The 17,004-nt window shown below is 36.6% G+C and overlaps 1 protein-coding gene across 7 annotated transcripts in view; it reads right to left on the minus strand.

The window, feature by feature from the left end:
• Window positions 1-17,004, minus strand: part of PIGK (phosphatidylinositol glycan anchor biosynthesis class K) — a 131,124-nt gene that overhangs the window by 103,680 nt on the left and 10,440 nt on the right. For all 7 annotated transcript variants that reach the window (XM_087960493.1, XM_087960491.1, XM_087960490.1 and 4 more), the window contains exons 5-9: window positions 15,894-16,005; window positions 13,321-13,417; window positions 11,940-12,057; window positions 11,148-11,258; window positions 5,892-6,064 (exon numbers count right to left, since the gene is read on the minus strand). In XM_087960493.1, the coding sequence (XP_087816619.1) occupies window positions 5,892-6,064; window positions 11,148-11,258; window positions 11,940-12,057; window positions 13,321-13,417; window positions 15,894-16,005 (611 nt within the window). The remainder of the gene's footprint in view (window positions 1-5,891; window positions 6,065-11,147; window positions 11,259-11,939; window positions 12,058-13,320; window positions 13,418-15,893; window positions 16,006-17,004) is intronic.

A 17,004-nucleotide genomic window follows, 5' to 3' on the forward strand; every position in this document is an offset into this window, starting at 1 on the left:
TTAGATATCTCACTCCTGGTCTGATGTGTGAACCCAAGAGGGATTCAGTGCTATGCTGCCTGTAATTAAAAAAGTGGAATGAGAGATCTGAAGATTAATAGAAAAGCAATCAATTCTATCCTGTCTCTCTAACATAACAGCCTACTGCTGTACTGCAATTTTATTGCAATAGTTGATGTTGATCAATTGAACTGGAATAACTTCATTAAATAATGACTTCTTTATATTTTTTCTTGTAAAAGCAATCTTCAATTTTTACTGCTCCAATTTTTCACCAAGCCATTGTTCTGTTTGCATAAAACTGTGTGATTGGATAATGCAATCATTATTTTTTATTCTTATAATAAAATGTCTTAATTTTTGCTTTTAATACTTCAATCCAATTCCATAGTACCTTCAAGCTTGCCAGAATCCTCTATGATAAAATAAGATTCATCTGAAATATTCTGCTTGGCATAGCTGCCATCTTCTGGTAAAATAAAGGCATCTCATTTAGACCTAAAACAAGTAGTTGTAAGGAATATATTAATCTGCTTCCTCTAAATTAATAGTAGTAATCTGGCATATATGGTCACAAAACTGTATTGCCTACAGTAATACGTAATTTGTGGCACAGTCGTTAAGAGTGTAGTTCTGCAAACTACTTCTGCTGACAGTCAGCTGCCTGCAATTTGGCAGATTGAATCCCACCAGGCTCAAGGTTGACTCAGCTTTCCATCCTTCTGAGGTGGGTAAAATGAGGATCCAGATTGTTGGGGGCAATATGCTGGCTCTGTAAACTGTTTACAGAGGGCTGTAAAGCACTATAAAGTGGTAAGTAAGTCTAAGTGCTATTGCTATTGCTATCATGAATGTTCTGAGGGAGTATTTCTTCTGACTTACTTATTTCTTTGTCAAATTGGTATAGCCACCCAACTCACAAAACACGACTCTGGGTTGTGTATAACAACTGAACATAGCATTTGTTAGTAGGCTACAGTAAAACAAATCTTAATACACTTGGAATTGCAGGCTAGGTATGGTGGGACATGAAGGAGGTATAGACAGCAAAGGGTGCGGAAGGCTTGAAAGAAGAGGAAATGAAATGAAAAGCAATATTCACTAGGTCATACTTCTCTCCATCATTCATCCTGATTGTGAAGCAGAATTGACACAGGTATAGTCTATCCTTTGAAGAATAGCAGGCAGAAGCAGAGCACCACAACAAAAGAATATTGTTTCCTTTCCCTCCATCCCAGTAGGAAGAAGCCAGGGATAGAGCAGAATGTTTTGCTAACTACTTGCTCCAGGGAGAAGAATATGACCTACTTTTGTATACAGTGAAGCAAGTAGAGAAACTATTCAGAGTGTATCTCATTTGCCTTGGTCACTAAGACATTATTAGTTTTGCAATCTTTTCTGAAACATTTCCACGATTTAGCTAACAAGAACTTTTTATTCTGCAGTTCCAATTTTTATGGTATGTTTAGTCTGACCTCTGCCTCCCCCACCCCACTTTTGGTTTTAGTTTGGTTTAGTAATAAATGCATCATGTTAGAAACTGGAAGACCATAAATTCTAGTCCCACCTTAGGTATAAAACCAGATGGGAGACCTTGGGCCAGTCACTTCCTCTCAGCTCTAGGAAGGAATAAACTACTTCTGAAAGTCTACAGGAAATTACCCATGCTGTTGCCAGACTTAAGAATAACTCAAAGTCATAATAAATATTATTAAATGTTAAAGGAGCACATAATTCCTGATTAATTTGGAAACATTTGGTCAGATCACAGTAAAAACCAATTAAGATACCAAGACCTCAGAACACAGACATTTAATAGAGACAATCAAAAAAACTAAAACACCTCCTGACCAGCAATCAATACCCAGATAAGACGAGATTAACTCCAAGATTAATACTACCGTGTTTCTCATATAATAAGGCCGGGTCTTATTTTTTTTTGAGCCCCCCCAAAATGGCTAGGTTGTCTTTTCGGGGGTGACTTAATTCCCCCACCTTGCATCTTCGGGCGGGTGGCGGCGACGGCTTGGATGTTGACCTCGGCGTTGGTGGGGTACTTTGTATCGGGGTCAATGCAGGCAGCACCATATCTGGGTGTGCAACAAAAGTACTTCCTAACGGCAAGGCCCCCCCCACCATTCCCCCCATTTCGCATGTTTTAATATAGGCCTTAATTTGGGGGGAGGGGCTTAATTTCATTTCATGCCTATAAAACATGCTGGGACTTCCTATTGGGGGAGGCCGTATTGTTGGAGAAACAGGGTATACTAGACACACAAGCTAATAGTAAATAAATAACCTAATCAAGGAACCACTAAGAACACTGACAGGGCAAGCCATCTGTATATAAACGAAGAGCAAACTCTAACCACCTTCCAGAGCTGAAGATGTTACCTAGTTGGATAATAAAACATCTGCAAAAAAAACCCCGATCAAGCTCTGAGAGCACCAAGGATTCCACAAACACAGATATCACAATAAACATTTGAATTCCACAATGCTCAAAGAGAGCAAATACAGACTGTCTTTGACTTATGACCAGAAGTGAGTACAGCATTTCTGTTGCTAAGCGAAACATTGTTAAGTGAATTTTGCCCCATTTTGTGATCTTTCTTGCCACAGTTGTTATGTGAATCACTGCAGTGGTTAAGTTAGTAACACAGTTGGTTAAGTGAATCTGATTTTGTTGGTCAGAAGATTGCAAAAGGTGATCACATGATCCAGGGATCCTGCAACCATCGTAAACATGAGTCAACTGCCAAGCGTCTGAATTTTGATCATGTGACCATGGGGATGCTGCAATGGTTGTGTAAAAAATGGTCATAAGTCACTTTTTTCAGTGCTGTTGTAAACCTCAAATGATCACTAAATGAACTGTTGTAATTTTACAAATACTCACCCAGAATATTATGCTAACATTCCCTCATGAGAATTTTGTTAGCTTATTATCCCATTCATCATCTTTCTGAACCTATTTAATATAGTGCACACCACCAATGACATGCACAAACCCGCTAGCAGTTAATCCACACTGATACACCTTGGTGATGAAATACTGATGCCAAATAGTCCATTTTAATCAAGATAACATTGTGTGGCATGATGCACAAGATTAGGCAATTTATGGATGAGCAACAAAAAGTAGAAAAGGCAAAATTAAAAGGCTGCTAAAGTCCCCAAGATAGAATTGTGGCATCTTCATGATTTATTGTGTTTCTCTTGACTTTCGAGGCACACAGCACATTTATTTTCTGTTCTTTCATTTCATTTACCAAATTATCCTCTTACATTCTTAATCTTCAATAAGCCAGGTTCATTACCTGATGGGCACATAGATATTGATTTCTGTTGCCCATCATAACTTTGGTCAAATGAGTTTTTCATACTGCACTTAATAAGACAGAGAAGATGTAGACTAGGTTATGAACCTTAGTTCTACAAATACCACATTTTTTAGTAACAAATACAATCTCAGTCAGTTATCACCCCAAAGCATAAACACGGCCTAAGCACGTTCATACAATTCTATGCAAGATAGGATATCTAATTTAGCGAGTGCTTTGCAAACCAACATCACACCCTACTACGATGGAGATACTGTGGTACACTGACATTTAATGGGGCTTTTCAGTATGCTTCACCTTTCAAAGCGCTTATCCACTTGCTCATGTTTCATATTTTATTTGTTCTTCTCTGGGTAAATGTTTGTTTTTCTTCTCCTTTATCTCCCTCACACACATATAAAATAAGGAAAAGCAATGTTACAGTGGCCATTGCCTTGAGTCACACTCAAACCAAGGAGATCCAGATAGAAATTCCCATACATGCTTGCACTGAGTGATTATTCCCCTAATACAGAGTCACATCAGGAGGACAAAAATCTTGAAAGCATGATGAAATTATAGAATAAATATCTTTGTTTTATAAACAAGATTAAAGTTAATACTTCATACTGCAAATACTAAAGGCCCGATCTAGTAAAAGATCTAATTATTACTTTGAAAAAGATAAATCACTTCAGAAATGAAGTATGAAACTTTATTGATCCAACTTATGTGCAACACATTTTTGTAGTCTGTGGCACTTTGTAGATAAAATGGGACAAAAACAGAGGTTTTTTTTAATCCCAAAAGCTTCCAACAGATGGCAGCATAAGACTGCACATAAATTCAGCTTGTTGCCTGAAAATATACATTCCATAAATATTACTTCAGATGAATCCTTTCTCTACCTTTTATTTCTCTCCCAAACCCACAAAAAAAAAAATCAAAAATGAGGAGGCAATATTTTAGTTGTGCTATATATGTTTACAATTTCTGCTGTGTACTTGCAGGTTTTTCCATTTATATAAGATGAACCTGAGTCTCAAAAACCAGAAACTGATTTATACATAAAAGTATATTGACATAATCACTCCTTGTATCTGTTCATTTTACTCCACTGAAGATAGCGGTTTTGATTCTGAATTCACAAACTCTGTTTCTGAACTGGAACTCAAATTATTTACTGTTTCCAATTGTAAGGGAAAAAAACACACATACTGTATAGAATTTCCACAATGACTGTTCCAGTTCTCCATACTTATATCCAGTAAGTATTGGATATCCTGGCATATCTCAGATGTATTTTTTGATTCCAGACTATCACAATAAACAAATATTGCAATAAAACAAGTCACATGAATTTTTTTGTTTCCCAGTGCATATAAATGTTATATTGCAACAGCTTTCTGTCTAAAAATGTACATACCTTAATTATAATTGATAAAAATGCTAATCATCATCTGATTAATAATGAAAAAGGCTGAATTATCAAAATGTGACACAGAGACAGAAAGTGAGCAAATGCTGTTGGAAAATTAGCACCACAATGGATATGCTCAGCACAAGATTGCCACAAATCTTCAATTTGTTTAAAAAACACACACACAAAGTACAACAAAACGAAGCACACAAAAAAGGCATAATATTTGCCTTACATACAGGTAGGCCTTGATTTGCAACCATTCATTTAATGACTGTTCAAAGTTACCACAGAATTGAAAAAAAGTGCCTTAAAACTAATCCTCAGAGTTAAAGCTGTCATAGCATCTCCACAATCATGTGAAGACCTTGGTATTCAGGATGTAGTTATGATAGTTGCAGCACCCAAAAGACATGTGATTGCAATTTGTGACTTTCCCAGCTGGTTTCTGACAAAGTCAATGGGAGAAACCAGATTCACTTCACAATGCCAGATTCACCACTGTGCGCAAAAAAAGTTGTAAAATCAGTTGCGACTTGTTTAACAATTGCCTTGCTCAGCAACGAAATTCTGGTCCCAATTCTGGTTGAAAGTCAAGGACTATATGTACTACATATTTTATATTCTCTCTTCATATATTCTGATTGTAATGTAACTTCCTGAGTATTAGTATTCTGAATACTAATGTTTTATGAATGCTTTATTCAAAACAGACAAGCATCTAGCATCCTCTTCATTACCTTTTTGGGGGAAGAGATAAATTTTAAGATTTCCAGTGTTCATGAGTAAATCAGTATCAAACATTAGCCTTGAGGCTTCTCAAATACTTGATTTTACTTTCTTAGGGATTCTTAAATCAATATACTATCAAATCATGCATGCCCCATTGTTTCCTCTATTCCCATAGTTCCCAAGAAACAAAGTACAAAACCCAAAGTATACACACAAAAAGAAACCTTCCAATGAATGTTCACACAGTGTCTTCCTCAACATCATCTAGAATCTTTTTGTAGGAACGTCATTCCAGTCTGTACACACATTCTGGCATTTCTCTGCATGGATCAATCCTCTTTACGTATTGATATATATTTTAAATTCCTTTTTTTTCATTTATGAATATCTGTGGTTCAAAAAATAAACCAAAATACCTTGTCTCTTCAGGTGCCAAATTAGGATCCAGAGAAACTGGCTCAGTTGTAATTTCCACTTTTCGTACACTCCCAAAAAAATCAGTTATCAAGACATTGTTAGGATTTCTCGGAAACAGATCTGTCCGGTGTCCAGGTGTTGACACGCACAGACTTTTAGGGCATACCTGAAACTATAAAAAAGATATTTCATTTCAACTCTTCATGAAAACCTTTGCTGCATTTCTGTTTCTAACTAGGTGTTTGTCCCTATAGTGATCATCCAATACCACTATACAACTTGTGACGTGGTTTTTCAATTCCCCAATAGAAATAATATTGGAATCTAAATTCATGTTTAGAATGAAAGGATTAATTTAACAGAACTGATAAACCATATTTCTATCACTGGTACCTTGTTACAGAGTTACATAAATATTTCCTCTCCAAATTACAGATTCCAATTACTTGAATAATTTTCTAGAAATCCATAATTTGGTTCATATTAAAATCGATGTGCCTCTATACTAATCAAGTTAGAAATTAGAACAGATGTTTCTAAAAATGACTTTGACCCAATTAAAAAGTGTAAAGAATAAAGCAATAATGGAATATTCAAGCACAGGGCATAGTGTGTGTGTGTGTGTGTGTGTGTGTGTGTGTGTGTCAGTCAGTCAGTCAGTCAGTCTGTCTATCTGTCTGTCTAAGAAACCACCCATCTTATTTGCAATCCCAATAGCTAAACTCTACTGATCATCCTAAAACCATTTATTTATCCTACATTTGCTATTGAGAAGTGAATCCAACACTATTTAATGGGGTCACATATCTAGAAGTGTGGACAGGGTTATAATTCTACGTTTTCCTAGATATCAAAAAATAAAGTTAAATTGAAAACTGTTAACATTGAAATCCTTGTAAATCTGCGATAAGATCAGGAAATTCTACACTGTAATTTCTAACTCACTGGCCCATTTTCACAATATTTCGAAGATGGCATTTTATTTATCTGTTAATTCTGTAGTTTCTAATAAGTTAATGGATTCCAGAAAACACAAAGTTTATGAGACAAACTTGTTCAGAAAGGAATGACCAGTTTATCAGTATAATACAGGTGGTCCTCAACTTATGACTGCTCACTTAGTGACCATTCAAAGTTGCAACAAACCTCCTCAGACCTACTTACAACCCAGTTTTAAGGTTCCAATGGCTGCTCCTGTAGTCACATGACAATATTATTTATTTATTTTATTTATTTATTTGATTTGCCAATTGTTTACAAGATAATAAGTATAAGTGTATACATAGTTGTGAATACATGAAATGGGTACATATAAGAAAAATAAAAGAATAAGAGAAACAATAGGGCAGGGACGGTAGGCACGTTGGTGCGCTTATGCACGCCCCCTACAGACCTCTTAGGAAAGGGGTGAGGTCAATAGTAGACAGTCTAAGGTTAAAGTTTTGGGGTTTGAGGAAGAAACTACAGAGTCGGGTAGAGTATTCCAGACATTGACCACTCTGTTGCTGAAGTCGTATTTCCTGCAATCAAGTTTGGTGCGGTTTACTTTGAGTTTGTATCTATTGTGTGCTCTTGTGTTGTTATGGTTGAAGCTGAAGTATTCACTGACAGGTAGGACATTGCAATGTATGATTTTATATACCATGCTTAAGTCAGACCGAAGACGGCGTAATTCAAGGTTTTCTAGTTCTAGAATTTCAAGTCTGGTGGCATAAGGTATTCTACAATGAGTAGGGGAGTGGAGAACTCTTCTTGTGAAATATTTCTGGACTTTCTCAATTGTGCTAATATCAGATACGTAATGTGGGTTCCAGACTGATGAACTGTATTCGAGTATTGGTCTAGCAAATGTTTTGTATGCTCTGGTTAGTAGTGTGATATTACCAGAGAAAAAGCTACGTAGGATTAGGTTAACAACTCTTAATGCCTTTTTGGCTATGTAGTTGCAGTGGGCTCTAGCACTTAGATCATTAGAGGTGAGTATTCCAAGGTCCTTTACAGAGCTTGGGTCATCAACAAGTTCTTGACTATTCAGCTTGTATTTTATTTTCTGATTTTTTTTGCCAATATGTAAGACAGAGCATTTATTTGTTGAGATTTGAAGTTGCCATTTGTTTGACCATTCTGATACATAGTCAAGATCTTTTTGTAGGGTAGCAGTATTGTCTGTGGTATTGAACAGCTTTACATCATCAGCGAAGAGAACGCAATTGCTCTTAATATGATCACAGAGGTCGTTTATGTAGAGTATGAAGAGAGTTGGTCCTAGAACACTGCCTTGGGGGACACCACTATTGACAGGTACTGGATTTGATAGGACGCTTCCGATTTTGACCATTTGTTTTCTGTTTGACAGGAATGCTTCTATCCAGTTATTCAGTTGTCCAGAGATACCATAGGATTTTATTTTTAGTAGTAGTTTGTTGTGTACCACTGAATCAAAGGCTTTACAGAAGTCTATGTAGATTGCGTCTATTGCTTTGCCCTGGTCGAGTTGTGTGGGTGCATTATGGGTGCATGGCAACAGTCCCGCGTTTACAACTGTTTGCAGCATCCTAATGTCACATGAACATAATTTTGGAATATATTTTTTTTGCCAAAAAACAGTGTTTACTTCCAATTTCTGGCAAAAAAATGCCCTTTGGGGAAAATGACGATCATTTAATGATTGTCAGATACCCTAATCACTGGCACAAAAACAGCCATAAAATCAGGCATGGTCAGACTTAACCACCATGGCTTACCAAGGTAACTCCAGGCTCAATTATGGTTGTAAGTCAATGATTACCTACGAATCTCAAAATTATACCCTATATATCTTTTAAAAACAGATTTTGTCACATTTAATAATGTGAAACTTCTTTCTCAGCTGACCATTAGTTGCTCACTCGGTTCTATCACTGTCAAGCCTGGCAATGTGAGCTGCTTACTGCAAAACTGATGCCATCTTTTCTAGTGACAAGGTAGCCTGCAACAGCACACCTGTAAACTTAAATACTAAATGATTTTAGACAGCTGCTCTCTCATGTGAAAAAATACTTTGAGATTGAGATTCAGAACTCATACCTTTTGACATAGTATGTTAAGCAAGATTGAATTTAAAGAGGACATTACTCAAACCTGCAAAACAGGATAGGAGTGGATAGCATGTGCACCAGAACCCTTTGCTTAACATGATATGAAATATTTGAGAGACAAGCTAATCCTTATCTATTAATATATGAATATATAGATATGTCCAATATTTCTGCTTCATATTACCCGGATATATGTTTATGCAGAATTTCCATTTAGGTTAAAAAAAAAATCTGTTATAAAAGATCATACATGGAAGAATGGCCAGGAGTCTGTCTTTTCCTCAGGAATCAGTGGAAATTTTTCATCATATGCAGACTGATTTGCTATATAGCACCCTAACCCTAACCGCACCCACTGAATACTTGGAACTGTGCTGCATAATTCCCTGCCAACGCTCACACCCTGAAGCCCCAGCCCTTGCCAATGATTTTCCACCTCCAGTGCTGCCAGAAACACCCCACACTGCTAAGAGCCAGATTGGAACTGCCCACAGGCCATAAAATGCCCAGATTCAGAGATGGTATTCAGCAGGTTCTGACCAGTTCTGGAGAACTGGTAGCGGAGATTTTAAGTAGTTTGGAGAACCAGCAAATATCACCTCTGACTGGCCTCGCCTCCATCTATTCTCTGCCTTCCACGTCCCTGCTGATTGGCTGGGTCTTCTTTGTTGGATGGGGAGGGAAGGGTATTTTGCAGTAACCTTCCCCTTGGAGTGGGGTGGGAATGGAGATTTTACAGTATCCTTCTCCTGCCACACCCACCAAGCCAAGCCACGCCCACAGAACCAGTAGTAAAAAAAATTTGAATCCCACCACTGCCCAGATCCCTTCCTTTGGCAGATCTATTGGTTCTCTTCTACTAGTCAAATCCATGGAGCTATCTCATATCATCAGATTATTTGTTCTATTAAACAGGACCTTTCCAGTGCCACAACCAAAAATCTTCCTAGCAACTACAAACTTGATTCTTTAATTAGACGTGGCAGTCACATCATTTGCACCGTGAAATGTATGCTCTATGAATCACTTATGCTTCTTTTTACGCTCTGCAATTAAGTCTTAAATTAACCGTACTTTTTGGACTATAAGATGCTTCGAAGTATAAGACGCACTTAGCTTTTGGGGAGAAAAACAAGAAAAAAAAATCCGCCTCTGCCTCCAGCAATTTGCCTCCTTGCAGCAAACAGCAAACAGGCTGGTCAGTTTCAGCACAGCCTGATTAGCACAAGCACCTGATTGTCAGTTGGAATTGCCTCCTGACAATCAGCTGTTTCAGGCTGCAGGGATCGCCATATTGCCGCCTCCACTTGCCCCATTTTCAGCCTCTGCATGCCCCGTTTTCAGCTTCTGCTTGCCCCCATTTTTGACCTGTTCTGAGCGGCGAGGATCAGAATGGCACATGGAGGGCACACAGAGGCCAAAAACAGGTCACGCAGAGGCTGAAAATGGGATGTGGAGACCGAAAATGGGGCGCAGGGAGGCGGCAATGGCGATCCCTGCAGCCTGAAACAACTGATCATTGGGAGGCAATTCCAACCAACAATCAGCTGCTTGTGCTAATCAGGCTGTGCTGAAGCTGACCAGCCTGTTTGCTGTTTGATGCAAGGAGGTAAATTGCTGGGAGGCAGAGGCCAAAGGGTGGGCAGGGCTTTGCCAACATTTGCTGTATAAGGTGCACAGACATTTCCAGCCACTTTTGGAGGGGGGGGGAAGTGTACCTTATACACCGAAAAATACGGTAACTTCAGTCAATGCTAATACGTTTTTCATCTTGAGTCAGGAACCAAACAATGTTCTGAATCTTGCATAATATAAACTTTTAATATAATTGAACTGAAAAACAGCATTGTAGGCAACAGTCTAGAAACAATTCAAACTTCAATGTATAGTGGTTGTAATGAGAAACACAGCTTTGCTACTAAGATTCCAAGCTGTAAGAGGATTATTTTCTAATAAGGTAATGTAGATTTAAGCCCTAGATTTAAGGCTAATTTAACTTGAGCAAATCTCATTTTGGGCGTTTAAAACTAGGGGGGGAAATGTTATCTTCCCAACTTGATGTAATACAGCGACAATGGGGAAAACAGCAATGGATGTTAAAAGGATTATGTAAAATTATTCAAAACACACAGTTTTCCAGTAGCGGTTTCATGAATAACAAGTTAAATAAGTATTTACCAGATCATTCATATTTGTCTGGCTTGCTGGATTAATTTCTTCTAAAAATTCCAAGACGTAAAATGTGTATCTATCCATCAAATGGACACCAATGCCAAGATCTGGTTGATGCTTCAAATAGAAAATGTTGTTATAAATACTGAATTTAGTATATATAAATGTTTAGCAATGAAAACAGAATGACACAATATTATATCTACATCATCTGTCAACAGCTGATTAACCTCCCAAACTATGAATAATTACTATGTGGCACAGAAAGGAACACAAATAAATAAGGCCAAGCAAAATACTGTATGTGAATGTGCTGGGAAGGAACTACATAGATCTGTAACACTAGCTCCATATTTTAATCTACCAAACTTATTCCAACAAAGAGAAAAACAGCAATCCTTTACCGGCTTCTTATCTTTCAAAATTCATCCTTCATAGAGAGTGTCACAGTTCTGTAGAAGTGCTTTTAGCCCTCCAAAATATGCAATAAAATATACCAAAGTTCTCAAAAAAAGTATTGCGAAAGTCATGACTTCCTGGAAGGTCATGAATAACCTAAAGTAGGGTCGTACTTTCATTTTTATTTTTTTAAAATCTTGCTTTTCTTTATAGCACTATTATTAATTAGTTTATTTATTTATTGAAAACAAATTCTCGTTCCACTATAAATGCAGTATTTTCCAGTAGAAACAAGATTCCTATTAAATCTTATACAGCGAGATACCCACCAAACTAGGACAGATTTTCATTTGGTAACTGTTATCTATATATAGTTAACATATGAAATGATACACTTACAGAAAGTGAATCTTCTCCAACTTGGCTGCTAGCCAAAGCCATTATATTGGGAGAATAAAAGCGTTCATACATGGATGCTCCTTGGCATGTATCGATGATAAACAGCAATTCATTGTACCTAGGAGGAGAAAAAAAGCATCTTTTACGCCTGTTTATGCCAGCTGGTCCCTAAGTCTTCTACAAGAATCAAGCACAACAAAATATCCAGATACAAAGTAAAGCCCTTACTAGTATATAAGAGATAAGCCATATCTTCCTTTATCCATCAGGTGTGGTGTCTTCATACAGCCTTGTAAACAAAATGCTACTTTAAAATAAGTCTTCAAAGAGATTTTGCATCCAGGATTTTTGCCATTAACAGACAATAATGTATCTTTATAAACTATCCAGTTTTATCATCATTGCATAGGAAAAAAGTACTGGCGATTAAATGTACAATCCAATGTGTGTTTATTCAAAAGTAAAATCCTGAAATCTTACACTAAGGCAGCTCCATCTCAATATAAACCTCCTAAAATCTTGTGTAGACTTTCTTTTTTGCAAAGGATATGTCTGCTCATTCAGAACCAAAATAACAAAGGTTTTTGATTACGACTTCCTTTGATGCAAGATTACATATACTTTTTATCTATATAGATCTGCATACATATTTTCCTAGATCTTCAAATGCAGATCTATGTCAACCATTAGGACCGTTCATTTCGAGTCAACGGTGTTTCCTGATGGGAGAATCTGGGACAGTTTGAAAAGAAAAACAGCCTGTTTTTACCTTGCTATAGTTTGATTCATGCAACCTCAATATGAAATTCCCGTTCCACCCCCTGAACAGGTTTGCAGAAGTCTCTCATACTTGTAAGTTGAGTTTCATAGCATAGTACCTCTTTCAATATATTTGCGTAGCCCTAATATCTAAGAGTTAACCTTTATATTTTGGAGGCCAGGTGGTACTTTAAAGAACAGTGATGCAAATGACCCAATGGATCATCCTGTATTTTCAAACCAGCCAATTAAAAAAAACAAACACCAGCTTTAATAGAAGTTTTGAACAGAGGACATTGCAAAGGCCCAGTGAGTTCATGACTTGCTTTGTATAAAGGGCTTTAATGCTTAGTTGTACAATCTACTAGAGGTACATAGTCCATAATGTCATAAAGAGGTAAAAATGTGAGCAGTGTTAATGTAGATGTTGACAGTGTTGTTAATTGTAGGGAGGGGAATAATTGACCAATTAAAGCTTGCTGCAACAATATCTGAATTTTTGCTAAAACCTATGGTTGCAAATAAATGTACTTAATGAAATGAAAATTGTAAATACGTTCTAGGTAGATCAGAAAAGGCAGAAAAATGCAGGCACGCTAGAAAGCAGGGGGTTAGAAATTACCTCCTTTTCTGCCACATTTGTTCAAAGGCATCAGCGAGTTCCACATTCGTGATTTCTTCAGAATCTTGAAATTTCAAGAAACCATTCCCACCATGACCTTGACGGGGGGAAAAAAGTCGGGATATTCTCAAAAATATTTTCTGAAACCTTCAAACGAAACAGTTGGCATCAAACTTTAACTAGGCATAAATATGCTCTCACCCACCAAGTGAGCTTATATTAAGGTAGATGAAAGAAACAAGGCAAGCAAAGGATAAGCAATTGCTTTGTCCTTTGGAATTCAGCCTGAGCAATCAATTCAGCTTTAACATTTAAGAAGCCTGAATTACCAAGTCCTTACAAACCTCCCCTGAGTCACTGCAACTACTAATATATATGCAGCCACACATCTTGAATTTTCTTTTAGATCTGGATTTCCAGAATAATATATATTGTAGTTCCAAGCTAAGTTAGAACATTGCCTATAGCACTTGAACAGACTGTTTAAACATTCACCATATTCACATATGTGCTGGGCTACATTTTTTTTAAAGTTATGATTTGCTGAATAAACCATTGACTTGCAAAGTGTACAATCCAAGTTTCCTTTTGGCCCATCTCACTGTGCAGATCCCACAACTGAATAGGAATGAGTTTTTAAATGGGGGGGAGGGCAATGTGGAGATTTAAGGACAGCAACTGTAATGAACCAGAACATTACACTTATTATGTAGTTTTTTGCTTGTGTAGCTATGTAATATGCAATTGAAGACCAATTCTTGTGCTGACTTTAAAATCCTAGTTTTTACCCTAGGATTTTTATTTTAAAATCTTAGTTCTACCCATCTGCACATTGATGACTGATTGCAATATAAGTATTTTAATGTGAGAACAAAGAATGATGGAAACAGTTACTAAGGCTATGTTTCTGACTGTGCATGAATCATTGGCTATAATGAGTATTGGTAAAGGACGGAGTATTATATTAGGCTTTTCTACAGAAGACAAGTGTGAGGTAAATACAAGTGCCTCTGGGATTTCTACAGTTCTCACCCAGCCCTTATTTTAAAAAGCCTCATCTAACCTGGCTATCTCCAGGGGTCAGAATGGTGATGGATCCTTTGAGGGATATGTTTGTCTTTTGAGTAACTATTGGGTTTTCTTTCAGACTTTCTCCTTTCATTATATAATTCTGTATTTCTGTTGGGTCTTTATAATAATATTTTGTAAGCTGCTCAGAATTGGAGAGAATCACATATCATAGTAACCATAAAATTATTAGTTGTGCTTTTAACTAGCATGATATGTGACTTAACCCTTACCCTAACATTGGTAAACTATAAATTAAGAATTAGGACAGAATTAAGAATTAGTGTGTGGATCTGTCCACTGTGTGATGCATCAATCAGCAAAATAATTACGTTGGCCTTTTCCAAACTGATGCAAATGGCCATTTTAGATGGTTATGAAATGTTTGAGTGTTTATTGGCCATTGTTGAGGATTCCGAGAACTAAGTCCAATTCATACAATTAAATTAAGATAAACCACACATACAATCAAACAAACATTTCCAAGACAACTTTAGAAATCTGACACTCTCAATTTTTAGGGAGGAGCAAACAAAAGTTTAATCCATGCTATATTTAATTCACTATTCAAGGGTTCAAGATCAATTGCAGGCATAAATGTTAATTATATTTCAGGGATTCAATAGGTTAGCACTGGTTTTTCAATGCCTCAATATACATATATACTGCATAGCTTGAATTCACAAGAGATGTCTAGTTTCAATTTTCCCAATACATACATGCCTTTAGCCATTCTAATACAGGTAGTTCTCGACTTATGACTACAACTGAGCCCCAAATTTCTACTGCTAAGCAAGATAGTTATTAAGTGAATTTTGCCCCATTTTACAACCTTTCTTGCCACCACTGTTAAATGAATCATTACAGTGGTTAAATTAGTAACATGGTGGTTAACAGAATCTGTGTCCTCCATTGACATTGCTTATCAAACGGTCAGAAAATAGTTACAACCATCATAAATATATTCCAGTGGCCAAGCAATTTTGATCACGTGACCATGAGAATGATACATTGGTCATAAGTATGAAAAACTGTAATAAGTCATTTTTCCAAGTGCCGTTGTAACTTTGAACCATCAGTAAACAAATGGTTCTAAGTTGAAGACTATTGTAAATCTACCAAAAAAAACTGTACAGGAAATATGCAGTCTCAAAGCAGAAGAAATTAGTGCAACTGTCAAGGCTGTAGAGGTATTTCCATCATCATCATTATTATTATTATTATTATTATTATTATTATTATTATTATTTAATCTTTAGTGAGATTCACAGCCTTTGGGGCTGGTTGGTAGCTCAACAGCTGGAGTCCTAACCAAGGACCCTATAGGAACTGTTCAGGTAGCGTCGGAGGATATAAGCTGTTCCAAGTAGGGTTGATTTTTGTAGAATCAGGGTATTCAAGTGAGCTAGCCCTTTAGGTATTATTATTATTATTATTATTATTATTATTATTTTATTATTATTTATTATTGTTGTTGTTGGAAATGGCAAACAAAATACAATTACCTGTCATGTATATGAGAATATTGCTTCTGTCATCAGAAAGCAAACGTTTGGAACGAGGTGCACTTGCTGGGATTCGGCCTGTTAACACTCTCAGAAAATTTTCCACAGTAACCTAAATGAGACAGCATCCTATTTAGAGTTTGCCTTTAATCATAAAGGCATTATTTTCAAATGAACTGTCCAACAAGATATACACTACTGCACTTTACAGCTCATTAATGTATTATTAGCTCAGGTTAAATCATCATATTTCAGCCTCCATAATATACATTCAGTACTTTGAGCACCTGTCAAACTTTATTATTTTATTTCTGGAAACAATTTCAACATTTTCTTAACATCAACACAACTGTGTGTTGCCATGGAGAAATGCTCATAATCACATTTTAAAGCTTTAAATTCTGCATGACAATTATGGAAAACAACATTCCAGTGATTAAAAACACCTGATCATAAATTATCCATCTGCCAAGCAAAAAAAAAAAAAGTCCTACTATGAAATCTCAAACTTCACACCTACTAGGTCTGAAAATAAAGTTCCAAAAGTGACAATAACAATGCTCAAAATCTTAACTCCTGCACTGGTACTGTAGTCCTCATTTAGCTGAAATTGGGACTGGCAGGTTTGTCTTTAAGCAAAATGGTTGCTAAGTGGGAGATCATGTGACCACAGCTGTACTTTCCAGCTCTCAACTAAGAAGTATAATCCATTTCATACATTTAGTCTTTAGTCACAGTATACAATTTGGAATTTTGTGGTTTGTCTTCGATACCTGCTTTAAAAGGTAGCTTTGAAAGCATACCTGCTTTAAAAGGATGTATTCTGTACATCAGAACAACAACACACAAGGAGTTTTTTCCCGAATGCCATCAACCTGCTAAACAACTAATTCCCACAATACTGTCAAATTAACTACTAAGATTGTATTACTATTCTTCTTCTCATCCTTACTAGTACCTCTTCCCACTTATGGCTATATCCATCTTGCTTGTATCTTTACAACTTATATTGTTTTTATTGTTTCCTAGTATGGTTTGATTGCTTATTAGTATCCTTTGACTATCATTAAGTGTTGCATTTTATGATTCTTGATGAATATACTGAGAACAT

Source organism: Notechis scutatus, chromosome 3, assembly GCF_049901735.1.
Source record: "Notechis scutatus isolate UNSWTSFEM ecotype Mainland chromosome 3, rNotScu1.2, whole genome shotgun sequence".
Lineage (NCBI taxonomy): Eukaryota > Metazoa > Chordata > Lepidosauria > Squamata > Elapidae > Notechis > Notechis scutatus.